General features: G+C 35.9%; 1 protein-coding gene and 1 long non-coding RNA gene across 3 annotated transcripts; one reads left to right on the plus strand and one right to left on the minus strand.

Annotated features, from left to right (window-relative positions):
* Positions 1–1,118: 1,118 nt before the first annotated feature.
* LOC110715045 (pentatricopeptide repeat-containing protein At1g28690, mitochondrial-like) lies at positions 1,119–8,901 on the plus strand. Of its 2 annotated transcripts, none has more exons than XM_021893616.1 (3): positions 1,119–1,323; positions 3,726–5,604; positions 5,964–8,901. In XM_021893616.1, exon 2 carries the CDS (start codon positions 3,755–3,757, stop codon positions 5,354–5,356), a length of 1,602 nt encoding a protein of 533 aa, XP_021749308.1. In that variant the 5' UTR covers positions 1,119–1,323; positions 3,726–3,754; the 3' UTR covers positions 5,357–5,604; positions 5,964–8,901. The 2 variants fall into 2 exon arrangements, with proteins under 2 accessions (XP_021749308.1, XP_021749309.1); XM_021893617.1 differs by having other exon boundaries at positions 5,971–8,901.
* Positions 8,902–9,011: 110 nt separating this feature from the next.
* On the minus strand, positions 9,012–9,919 carry LOC110715046. Its single transcript, XR_002510198.1, has 2 exons — positions 9,656–9,919; positions 9,012–9,210 (listed from the first exon to the last, which is right to left on the minus strand). It is a non-coding gene; the product is annotated as an uncharacterized LOC110715046 (long non-coding RNA).
* Positions 9,920–13,754: the final 3,835 nt, after the last annotated feature.

The raw sequence follows: 13,754 nt of genomic DNA on the forward strand, positions 1-13,754 counted from the left end.
ACCCTGACCCATACGAATTTCTACGCCCTTCACCGTTTTAGTTGGGCAAATATATGGATAAGACCTTCAAGGTTATATTAAAAATTAATGAACAGTCAATGCCACATGGATAGGTGACTGCCACGTAGGTTAGGAAACCTGCTACTATAAGTGAAAACTGATGAAGGACCATTAAAAGAATATGGGTTTAAAAGTTAGGATTATTATAAGTTAACTTCAAAGTGGGACTATTTTAAGATGGGTGAAATGTAGGATTATTAATTTCAATTATTCCTATCTTTAATTACCGAGAAATAAAATTTCTAAAAAGTTGATATTTTGATCATATCGTGAGGAATTTAACAATATCTCACGTGACTATTTTTCATTACACATAAATTACAAAACAAGGTCAAAAGGAAGTGTGTAAATAATGATAAAATCAAAATGTGTCAACTAAAAAACGGAAATAGTATATAAGGATTTGCCTTACTTCATGTATTTTTTTTTTTCAGTTCAACATTTGGGCTAATTTGGATTCGAGGATATGGGTGGCTAACTTTAAGTCCCATCCCAATTGTTATTGCGGGATATCGAACATGAGTCCAGTGCAGTCCTAATCACTACTACGACAACAACCAATTAGTACTTTACTAGGTTAGGTCCCGTGCCATGCACGATAATTTTCAATAACTATATTTAAAATTAACATTATATACTTTCGTATGTTACATACATTCATATCAATTGAATTCTAAAAAACAACAAAAATGACAAGAAAAAATCACACTACTAATCAGCGACATGTGTCATCTTTAGCAAGTATTATTGAAGTTTTCATGGAGTGCTAATTGATTGAAATTCTAATCATAAATTATTCAAGAAAATAACAAAAGTATCATTTGTTGATTTGATATTCACATTTCATTGTTTAAGCTCGTAACTTCTATTACATAATTAAAAAAAATCAAAAAAAATTATATAATCGTGTTGTAATAAACATATTTTTTTGCTTGTGTTTATAGTTGTCAATATATTTATTTTGGAAAGATACATTAAATCTTCGATTATACTTTGTATGTAATTATTACCTTATAAATATATGTAAAAAGATTTATTTTTGAAATTGAATTTTTTTCCAAAAAAAAAAAAAAAAATACTAAAAACATACCAGGAAATACAGAGTAGTTCCTCAAAAAAAAAAAAAAAAAAAAAAAAAAGGAAATACCGAGTAGAAATGTATAATGTACTGTATAATGGGAGCTATCACTTTTAAGCTGCACTCTCTTCTCCATTGAAGCGCGTACTCTGAGCTTTCTCTCCTCCATTGAAGCAGCTTCTGAGGTAAGATTTTATTTATTTATAATCATTATATATCTATTTCACAATCTATGTTTATTGTTTATTTATAAATCAGTATAGTCAATTTAGGGTTCTTGTTAGTTTCATTATTGAACTATTCGACTGTTGGTTATAATTACTGAAGTTATGCAAGGTTATAACGATTGATTTTGTTGCTAGAATCTCGCTTTTAGCAATTTAGGTTGATCTTATGGATAGAAATTTTTAATTGTGATTTTTGGAACCTAATTTGATGATTGAGTCAAATTTAATTGCTAACGTGTTGCTGATTGTTGTTAATAACCTGTAAAATTGGGCCTTTACTTTCTGGGTACAGGGCGGCCGCACCTCTTGCCCTGGATTAATGATTTTGAATTTTGAGGAGTGTTGTTTTGCTTCCTCATAACAATTTGTCCACATTTTGTTCGATTCGTTGTACTGTGAGTTTGCCGACATTGGAGAAGATGGGAGATTACCAACTTCTTAGCGCGATTAGTCAATCCATTCCCACAGCCAATCGGTTTTAGGATGAAATATCACTTAGGCTTATAAGGGGTCTGATTCTGTTTCTTGATGGATGCGGCCTTGGTCCATTTTACAAACTTGAAAGATTAACCATTGCGCTTTTGTTTCTTGTTTTTGCATAATCGTATGAGTATATGGTGTCCTATTCGTAGCTTACTTTTCTTTAGTTCGTTTTTGTTTCTCTGATTAATACTTCGTAGTTAATGCGGCTGTTTATCGTATTGGAGTTTTTCAAGGTGTGTTGATTGCTAATTCTTAGGATGATGGGCTTGGCATAAGAACATGATTCAGGCTGCAACAGTTACGAAAAAATATTCCAAAGTCAACCTATGAAAAACATGAGCAAAAGTTCTTAAATGCAAAATAGTTGTGTAAAAATACCCATAATATAAGAAATAAAGGATCAAAAGTTGACTTGTTTTACCTTAGACGTAACACGTGGACTAGTATATTTTGTTTTTTTGCTTCACGTAACTCAAGTAATAGAGTACTTGAGTGAGTATATTGTTGTTCTTTGCTTTATAGTTAAAGTTAGATTTGTTGCTTACTATGTAGGTAGGCTTGAGATTTTCTTAGCTCCTATGTCTTCCTATATGTTGTAGATTTTCTAACTTCTACCATTATATGCAGAATGTGCTATCAATGTTTATTCCATTGAAGAAGTTTTTGAATGTTCTCAGAAGTCTTTGCTGGTTAACTTTTGGGTTGTGTCATTATGTGCTGATGTATTTTACAATAGTCAGATTGGTCTTTAGTGGCATGCTATTGGTGTGTTTAGAGAACAGGGACTTATCCCTAATTGAACCTAGTGAAGAAAGATATTGGGAAGGCATAATCACCATAGCCTGCCAAAATGTTGAGTTTGCATGCTTTGCTACACAAAATACTTGGCTTTTATAATGCTCTACCACAAGAGGAACACTCTTCTTCTGTAGGGCTAATCCCATTTTAGTTGGGTGCTCAATTTATACACCTCTGTTGGGGGAATACTTTTAAGATAATATCCAGCCTCTGCATCAAGAATTTTAAATATTTCTCTTGCATCGAGTCTGAAAATGTCAATCTGAGTCATTAGGTCTATGGAGGCCACCTATTCTTAAGTTTGGTGGATGACTTTTCTGTTTCTCTAAGGATCTCAAAATCACAGTTCATCATCATTAGCTAGGGGTTATATCAAGCTGACACTGTTGTTATATAGTGGTTCTTATAGTTATCAAACTACAATTGTTCATAAACCAACAATACTTCATTTATAATTGGGGTTGGAAAATTCATTATTATTTGGTTTTGGATTATAATGGACCAATTCAGAATGACTTGTCATCGTTATCAAACATCTGCACTTATTTTCTGTAAAGTATCTGGTAGGTGTTGCATTGGGGTCCAAGGTCTTATGCAAACCTTACCATTGTCAGCAGGACAAGGTTGTATACACTTCAACCCTTTTATCCACTTTAGTTGGAAGCCGTTTCAAAGACCTTGAGATAATTTGTTGCTCGTGTTGATTTGTGGTTGCTACCTGTAATTGAACTAAATTTCCGTATGATTGTTGTTAATAACCTTCTTGGATACTCTTTGGCGAAGAGAAAAGATTATCTGTTTATATATTATTTGTTTATCTACTTTTGATTGGTATGCTTAACTGAGAAAACATCCTATTGATGCCTTGGTGGTTTTATTACTTGTATACTCGGAAATTATCAATCATGATGTTCGTGGTTCTGTCGACAAAGTCATCTAATTTCTGAATTGAAATACATTCTATTGATGTCACATTTGAAAATAAAATCTAGCTGAAAGCATGTAGTTTATTGCCTGGTGTACTGTTAAAGGTTTCTTTTTGTTTTTTGATTCTTACTGTAATTTTGCTGACTTATCAGGTCATAGTGAGCCAGGGTTATGGTGTAAGATGAGAAATGTCAAAGTAACCCAAATTAGATCTCTATGCTTCTCAGCTTTGCATGTGCCGAAATTCCACTCACCAACAGCTGCCTGTATTTCAAATTCAACTTCGGTTTCGCTGTCAACCACTATTCAACAGTTCATTAATTCAGATTCACCTTCACATGGCTTAAAGATTCATAGCCATATTCTTAAAGCTGGTTATCAACTAAATAAGAACATTTCTATCAAACTACTCATCCTTCATTTGAAATCTGGCTTTATGAATTATGCGAGGCAGTTGCTTGAAGAAATGCCTGATCCATCACTCTCTGCTTATAATTATTTGCTTAATGCTTATGTGAAGCATGGCAAAGTTCTGGAAACTTTTGATTTGGTTCGTCAGATGTGCAATTCTGATGAAAAGCCTGACAGCTTTACACATTCATTGATACTAAAAGCGTGGGCTTCTGTACCTGTTCCCTTATTTTTTATCTGTGACATAGGAAGACAAGTGCATGCTCGGATTCTAAAATATGATGATGTAGTGGATGTTGTTCTTCTTGCTACCTTAATAGATATGTATGTCAAATCTGAAAGGCTTGGTTATGCTAGGTGTGTGTTTAACTCAATGTCAGTGAAGAATGCCATTTATTCTACTTCATTGATATCTGGCTACTTAAGAAGTGGTAACATGGAGGATGCTGAGTCGCTGTTTCAAGAGATAGTTGACAAAGATGTTGTGGTATTTAATGCTATGATTGAAGGTTATAGTAAGTCAACTGATACAGCAAAGAAATCGGTTCAAATTTTCATTGATATGTTGAGACAAGGTTATTTACCTACAATTTCCACTTTCGCGAGTCTTATTGGAGCATGCTCTCTGTTGGCATCAGTTGAAATTGGTCAACAAGTACAGAGTCACCTGGTGAAAACTAAGTATTTTATTGACGTGAAAATTGGGAGTGCTCTAATAGATATGTATTCAAAATGTGGAAGAACTGATGATGCTCGTCAAGTATTCGATTCCATGCCTGAAAAGAATATATTTTCGTGGACATCCATGATTGATGGGTATGGAAAAAATGGGAAACCCTATGAAGTGATTGAAATGTTCAGCAAATTGCAAGCAAAGAATCAAATAAAACCCAATTATGTTACATTCTTGTGTGCTATCTCGGCATGCACATATGCTGGGTTTGTAGACAAAGGTTGGGAGATCTTTGAAAGCATGGAGAGGGACTATTCATTAAAGCCTCGGATGGAACACTATGCTTGCATGGTGGACCTTTTAGGGCGCTCTGGGAATGTAGAGCAGGCATGGGAATTTGTGATGAGAATGCCCGAAAAACCTAATTCAGATGTTTGGGCTGCTTTGCTCAGCTCATGTAAATTGCATGACAAACTAGAGATGGCAAGTATAGCAGCAGATGAACTTTTTAATTTGGGTGCTTATGGAAGGCCAGGTTCATATATTGCCTTATCTGACTCACTGGCTGCTGCGGGAAAGTGGGACTCTGCAAATAAAGTTAGGGAACTGATGAAGCAGAGAGGAGTATTAAAAGATACAGGCTTGAGTTGGACAGGAGCAGATGATGGTCTGAAACGGTTTCATGTTGGTCTAAGGTGAAGGTGAAATGGATATTGACATCATATGAATAGCCTAATGGTTTTTAAGCTGGCAACAATCAGCTCACTTGCATTTGCATGATTATTCAGATAATCACCTTTGGGATTTATCTGCATCAGAATTACTTTTGAAAAGCACAGTCTGCACAGATATATGCATTTGCTACAACAAAGCTTCCAGTTGAAGGGCTTGCACACACTCCAGAAAAAGCATCACCTATTGATGTATGCTGTTGGAAAGAAGAATGGGTAAGTTCTGGTCTCTACACTATTTATTTTCTTCCAAATGATAATCTTAATAAATCAATTGTGTAGATTGGTTTTCTCCATTGCAATGTAAGAACTGCACAAGTGAGTGCAAAAGGTAGATAACTAGACAAAGTGATAAATGACTAAATTAAGTACTTTTATTAATAGTTGTATTATTGTCCAATTGAATGACTGCTAAATAATCCCCTAAACTTGAAAGGGTTCTTTCATTAGTTCATTTATGCTCTCGTGCTACTATTTTAATCAATGGACCTGAAAAGACTTTTTTATGCTTTATATGTTAGTTTTTTATTTGATTTTTGTTGATCCTAGTAGATTTTTCTTGTTTGTTATCTTAGTGTACAGATATGCTGGGTTGGTAGACGAAGGTTGGGAGATATTTGAAGTCATGGAGAGGGACTATACATTGAAGCTTCAGGTGAAGCACTATGTTTGTATGGCTAATCTTTTGTGCCACTTTGGAAACATAGCGCTCATGTGGGAAGTTTATTATGAGAATACCAGAAAAAAACTATTTCAACTTTTAAGTGTCTGGGCTGGTTTGCTCAGTTCATGCAAACTGCTTTGCAAAGTATGGGAAGTCTAGTGGTTTATGAATATTTTAAATTGTGTCTCGATTGAAAAATTGGCTCACACGTTTCCCTATTAGACTCATTTGCTGCTGCTGGAAAGTGGGATTCTATAAATGAAATTTGGGTTCATACCAACTGATAAAGCAAATTGGGATATCGAACACTATGGGCTTCAGTCGGACAGGATACAATGATGGTCTGAAACAGCTTTTATGCTAGGGGGTAATTGTAGAGGTGACAATTGGGTCATCCGGATAGGGTTCTGTTCAGGTCAGTTGATTTGGGTCAAATTCAGGAGATGAAGCAATTAGGTTCCAGAGTTGGAAACACTGTTATTTGCTCATTTCTTGCTAAGAGACTGGGGGGGTCAGACACACTGTTATATGCCTGATCTTCTGCATGAAGTTATTTGCTCATTTCCTACTAAGAGACCACCCAGTAAAAAGGAGCAAGGTCTGTTCATTTGCTACAACAAACCATCTAGCTGCAGGAACTGCCAACATACTCCAGAAACAATTTTCGGCTTTTGAAGTGTGCAGTGCGTTTGCTTCACTACTGTCTGGTATCTACACATCAATTGCAAACGATAGAGGGTTGTATGGGACCAAGAAAACGCTGAAATACAAGGTCAATTTCTAGAATCTGGCGATAAGGAGGTGGTGTCTCGCAAAAAAACAAATTATATTAAGGTGTGTTCTTACAAGTTTTTATTTTTATTTTAAAATTTTTTTTAAAGGTGGTTTTCCTACTATAGAAATAATGAATAATTTTGTGAGGTTTCCAGAAATTTTTTTAGCATGACTTGCACCCTGAATTACCCCCACACGTGTGCCTTGCATGTGTGAGTATTGCTCATAAGGGGATGAACAAACTTTTTATAATCCTAAAATATAGATTGGTAAACTCAATGGAGACAAATTTAAAAAGAAAATTAACAATAATCTAAGAATAGTCATTCATATAAACTAATGGAAACCAAATCTTGCAAACATCAAGCTTTACTGCTTTAGTACGTACACCACAATGTTGATAGATTTATTTTTGGTATTTAAAGAGCCACAAGGACGGGTGACGAGAATTAATCACATGATTCCTGAAACCGGGATGAAAGCTAATTGAGTTATCCCTCACTCCACAATTGTTATATGGTACTATGGTAGTTCACCTTATTCATCATACACAAGAAAGCCTATTAAAGGAAATTTTGCATTAAACCACCTTTTATAACCACTTTTTTGCAGGAAACCACCTTATAAATTTTTTTCGCAAAAACACACCTTAATCTATATTTTTTTTGTAAGGCCACACCTTTTCCCGGAAAATAGAGTTTGACCTTGTTTTCCGGGGTTGACCTGACCACGTGCTTTGCACATGACCCCCTAAAACCACTAACCCTCCTTTTTTCCTCTGCCCCAGCCCCCTCCCCCTTCCAGTGGCCGGCAACCACCTCCCTCCTTCGTCGCCGGCGACCGCATCCCCTCCCTTTCCCATTCCCGTCCTTAAACCCAACCCTCAAGCCCAACCCATTCCCATACCTTCGTGAAGCGCAACATTCATGGCGGTTGACGAATGGCGGAGTGTGGGTTTAGGTTAATAAATCGAGCGGCGCTGCTTTAGGTGGAAAAGGAGGAGAGAGAATTCATGGGCAGCGCTTTAGGAAAGTAGGTGGTGGTGGATCTCGGGTTCGGGTGGTTAGGGTGAAGAAAGTGATGGTGGTTAGGTGGAAGGGGAGGAGAGAGAATTCGTGGGTTGGGGGAAAGGGAAGGGAGCAGGATCGCCGGCGCAGGGGTAGGGAGGTGGTTGCCGGCGCCTTTAGCTAGCAGGGTCTGGCAGCGGGTGGGGGAAATTAGTTGGCTGGGTTTTTGGTTGGCTATGGAAAGTGGTTGGCCGCCGGAAAATTGGTTAGTGCGTCCTTTTAGGGTGTCACGTGCGAGACATGTGGTGGGTCAACCCCGGAATACAAGGTCAAAGTCTGTTTTCCGGCCAAAGGTGTGATCTTGCAAAAAAAATTTAGATTAAGGTGTGTTTTTGCGAAAAAAAATTTATAAGGTGGTTTCCTCTAAAAATATGGTTATAAAAGGTGGTTTAATGCAAAATTTCTCCTATTAAATTATATTGTTTACGTAATCATTATTGATATATGGTACTAAGATAGTTCACCTTTTTCATCATCATAACAAGAAAGCTTATTAAATAACTACCTTTACATATTATTTGCAACGGAGGTAGTATGTTGTTTACCTAATTCATTATTTAAATATAGATGTAGTAAAACTAGTAATATAATTTGCAGTTTGACCAGGCCCCTTAGAATTAACCAAGAAGGATTTAATATGGATGTGAGAGCTCGTAAGAATATGACATCAAGCAATGCACCAGTTGCTGCAGCGAAGAGAAAAATCAACCACAGCGTCGGCAACAAACCCAGCCATTGACACTACCAAAGTGCCAAACTTCATAATTGCTGTCGTTTATTTTTTTTTTGATATCAGGAGACTAAAAGAAAGTTACATAATGGTAAACGACGTAAAATTCAATCTGCACCTATTCGCTAGATCATGAGCTACATGTACCTGGTATCTTCCCACTTTTAGGGGTGGCAAATAGGTCGGGTCGGGTTCAGGTCGACCTGTTTATATAAACGGGTCAGAACCCCAAACCTGAACCCGACCTGTTTACATAAACAGGTCAGATTTTCGAACCCGACCTGTTTATAAGCTGGTTGACCTGAACCCAACCTATTTAACCTGATTTTTTAAAGTTTTATTTAAACAATTTATTAAGTTTTTTATATGTATAAAAATACAAAGGAAATTGATGTTAAACTAATCCAAATTAACACTCACAATATTTGAATACATCCTGTAAACATTATATAATTACAATTCATATATGAAGTACATTTGTGCAACATAATTTACATCTAAGCTTCTCCATTTTGCCAAAAAACTGCAGTCTTTATCATTAATTCCTTCTTTCTTCTTCCATGGTTGATTTTCGGATTCTTATTTTTCTGCAAGTGAAAACAAATTCGAATGCATAAGAAATTAACAAAGCAGAAACAAACCTCGTTAAAAATTAAATTGCAGAAAATGAACTTGCAAAAATACAAAATTTAAACCTGAAGAAAAGTTAAATCAAACGCATGAATAAATGTGAAGAATTAAAATACCAACATCATTAAATTAAAATTTAAAAGGCCAAAAAAAGAGAAAAAAAAAAAAAAAAAAAACTTAAAACACAGCAAATAAAATAATTTAACAAAATTAGGCTAATAATTCGATCTAATAATTAACGATTGTTAGTTGATTAAAATGCAGAGATAAAACATAAACTCATAAACAAGCTAAAACAAAATGCATGCATTGAATTGAAAATATAATAGAGCATTATAAAACATAATCAAATTAAAACACAACGAAATTAAGTAAAGATAATGAAATTTGCGAGTAAGTCACCTTAAGATTAACGAGTTTAAATCAGAATTTTAATGGAAAAGAATTGAAAACAAGAAAGAGTAGAGAGAGGAGAGAGAAAAAGAATGAGAGAGAAAAATAAGAGAAGGCAAATGAGAGGCAAAACGGCGTGAGAAGTGTTTTAGCCTTTTAGGGTTTTAGCTTTTAGGCTTAGATAGTTTGGGCTTGGCCCATATTTAAAATAAATCAGAACTAAGTTCGGGTTGGGTTTAGGTTGACCCGACCTGAAACCAACCCAATTAATTAAACGGGGTTAGGCGGGTTGGTTTCGGGTGGGAATTTCCAACCTGGACCCGACCTGTTTAACTTCAGGTCGGGTTTGGGTTGACCCAATTACATAAACGGGTTGAAAATCTCACTCAAAACCCATTTATTTCGAGTTGGGTTCGGGTCGGGTTGTCGAGTTGGGTCAGCTTTTGCGAGCCCTACTTTCCACACAACACAATTTTGGAACAGGCTCCTTAACTATCCATAAGAACTGGATATGGTTGTTGCCTTGTTGTTGTAGAAGTATACAATTTAAATATAGTATTAATTTTTATGATATAGTATTAAAGTATACAATATATATATATATATATGAGTATGGGATGGGGATGGGGCGGGAGGGGAGGAGCAGGGATGGGGCAGGTACAACCTAAAATCCACCTCGCCCCATCACCCATGGAGGGTATGGTTTTTTCCCCATCCCCGCCCCACCACTCGCCAAACCGCGACTCATTCGATTTATAATCATTTGAAAATTGCGAAGGATGCTTATTAGCAAAGATGAGAAAGCATCCATTTTCCAATGCAAGTTGGGGAGAAAGTGCAGGTGGCTTATTGGGCCTAACGTACACCGATGTATGTGGACCACTGAATTTATTTTTATTTTTTGTTTTTTAAAAAAAAAAAATCTGATTTTTCAAGCTTACTTTGCTAATTTTTTTCAATCTTTTAATCGAACATTTTCACCTTATTATTTTTCGCCATTACATACTACATAATTTAAACCGTCACCATTTCACTAAAGCTCATCAATTCTTACTAATAAAAAATGATAACAAACTGAAAAATAAAACTTTAAACATCCCGATATTTAAGGAAGATACCAACATAGTTATATATGTGGAGTATTATATCTCTTGATATAATATTAGTATACCTATCGATTGGGGGTATGACAGTAATGTGGGTTATACAGATACAATTAATGTAGGTCGATAATTGATGACGGAGGTGATTTGTGTGGATTTGCACAAGAGTTGTATAAGATTGATAAATGAGAAAAAGATAAAATGAATGTTTGATAGTAGACAAACAATCAAACTTAATCAATAAACTAACATTAATTTTCAAATAAATGTATTTATTAAAAAGAATACACCCATAAAATCGAGTCGTTGGTTCAGGTTTGGGTTCAGGTCGGGTTTGACCCACAACTTTACGGGTTAAACAGGTTCAGGTTATATCGAGTTACGGGTCAAAAATTTTGTTGGATTGAAAATTAATTGGTCTACCTATACCTCAATACTTAAAGTGGGCTAAGTGGCTGACCCATATGGATTTTAACACTAAAATGGGTGTTGATTTTATTATTTTGTATATTTATTGTTTCCTTAAACTAGTGTATAGGGATGACAATAGGAAGAAGTATAAATCAAGGGTTGTGAGACAAATGGAAGTGTCTCACAACTATTAAAATAACATAAAAGTACAAGGAAGAGAGAGAAATGAGGAGAGAGATAGGATGAGTGAAAAAGGTGGTGTGAGCCCTACTAAAACTTTTCAGACATGTATCACGTGCAAAAACAGACAAAAACTATTGGGGACCACTACCACTGAGTTTATATATTGTTCCACTAAAATTCCAGTGGAGCTTCTTGAAGTACCACTGAGACTGTATTTTGTACCACTGAGAGTGTATTTTGTACCACTGAAACTTCAGTGATATTATTTGATAACTCAATGAGACAACTTTAAACTAACGTGTGAAATGCCTATATTACCCTTGTGAGACATAAATTTATTGTCTCACAACCCTCCATTTATATAATCTCATGACAACGGGTCATAATCGGAGCAAATTATGAAAAATCTCCGACTCCGATTCTACTAGCTAGAAGTCGGAGGCTAAAATTGGCTCAGACTCCGATTGGACTCAACTATCATGTCTCCGTCTACGATTCCAACTCCAATCGGACCTGACTCCGAGATTTTATAGTTATTCAATATACTTTGAGAAATTGGGCTATTTGGGCCTTGTAATCGACATCTAGTGCCATCACGACTCATACTCAAATCCATGATCCATACCCCACACCACTCTCGAGGCTACGACCACCCACACGAACACCACCTATGACCACCCACAACCACCTTGCCTAAAAACCCAAAAAATTAACGACAATTACACAGAAAAAGTGAAAAAAAAAATTAATAATTAATAATTAATAATTGTAGGGAATATTTCAAGCGTTAACCCAAACATGATACTAACAATCATAAATATTAGGAAGAACATAAAAGGCATCATAACAATCATATTTGATATTAAAATTACCATAGACATGATACTAGGAATCATAATAACATCATAAACATGAACTCTACATCATAACATCAACAAAAACCATTAAAGCACTTACTTTGATGCCTCGTACCTCTTTCTAATAACAAAATACACGCATTAGTAACTTCAAGGAAAATAATAAAAATAAATAAATTAAATTAAATAATTGAAAGAGAGATTTGGGACCAAACCCTCATAAATTAAACCTTTCACGTCTAGGGCGAAGGCACCTTCGAATATGGCTAGGTGTATCTAGATCTAATGAATGCGGAATTTTTTATTTGAGAGAAGCTAGTTTAGAAAAGAGAGGGAGAGAGAGTAATAATCAAAAACTTGATGAGAGTTGGTAATTGAAAGAATCGATGATTGTAGGTGATTGTGGATGAATGAAAACGGAGTTTTTACGACGTTATTTATAAAGAAAATCAGCCAAAAGATAAAATATAAAAACAGAGTTCTGACGCAAAAAACCGAGTTGGCGCCAGACGCTGACCTTAGCGCCAGTCGCTAAGATTGGCGCCAGGCGCCAATCGTAGCGTTAGGCGCTACAGCTGGCGTTTGGCGCTGACTCAGAAATCCACGCGTTTTCTTAAAATCAGATAAAAATTGCCGTACAGGAGGATAAAATCGTATTTTTCCTCAAAAAATGTTCTTTGATTCTAATTAAAACTCTGAAAAGTCAACAGAAGTCAATTTATCAATGCTAATTGAATTAGGAATGAAAAGAACATTCTAGAAGAATCTAGAAGACTAAAACCATTCCTAATTGCATTAAGAATGATAAATCTATATTAGGCCCTCCCCTAGATCATTGGGCCGCATATAAGGCTCAAACCGGACCCAGTTTAGTAAATTGGCCATAACTTCCTCAATATTCATCGGAATTGGGCTTATAATATATCGTTGGAAAGCTCTTGTCAAGTCCCATCAAACTACACTACTATCGGACCCATACCATGGACCAACCAAACTGGATTGATTGTTTTCTTAAAATAAGTTTTCAAAAACAGAGAGAAGAGAAAAGAAATTAAAACTATCCGCAACACTAAACTTTCCACACTTTCGCTTCATTCGATTATGATTCGACGCGAAAGGTACTCATCACTGGGTTTATTTTTGGGGAGACACAAATGGGTGTCTACAGAAGCCCCCACTTTGACTGAGTTTGGAGAAACGCGAGTTTCGAAAACAAAAGTCAAAGTATCGATAGGGACGGAGAATGATTCAGAACGTTCTGCGATCCTAAATCACTCTTGTAACGCCGATACCTGCAAACTAGCGTTAGTTAAACAGATAAAAGAATTAAGAAACGCGTATCTTGCACCGTCGAGCACACGTCTCTGAAAGTAACCGATTTGCTGCCGCATTGCCGTGGTTTTGATAACCTCCTGCCAAGAGAATGTCATCCCGCTTAAAAACCGCTACGCTTGTAACTGCTTCCAATATTGAAGACTTCTTCGCTTGAAACGATCCTCTTCCGCTTTAATAATATTCCACGTCCAAGGGAATACCATCGAAGATTGCTTCGCT

Source organism: Chenopodium quinoa, unplaced genomic scaffold (assembly GCF_001683475.1).
Source record: "Chenopodium quinoa cultivar QQ74 unplaced genomic scaffold, ASM168347v1, whole genome shotgun sequence".
In the NCBI taxonomy this organism is placed as follows: Eukaryota; Viridiplantae; Streptophyta; class Magnoliopsida; order Caryophyllales; family Amaranthaceae; genus Chenopodium; species Chenopodium quinoa.

Coding starts and splice junctions, on each gene's coding strand:
- LOC110715045 (XM_021893616.1), top strand. CDS start 3,755: ATGAGAAATGTCAAAGTAACCCAAATTAGATCTCTATGCTTCTCAGCT.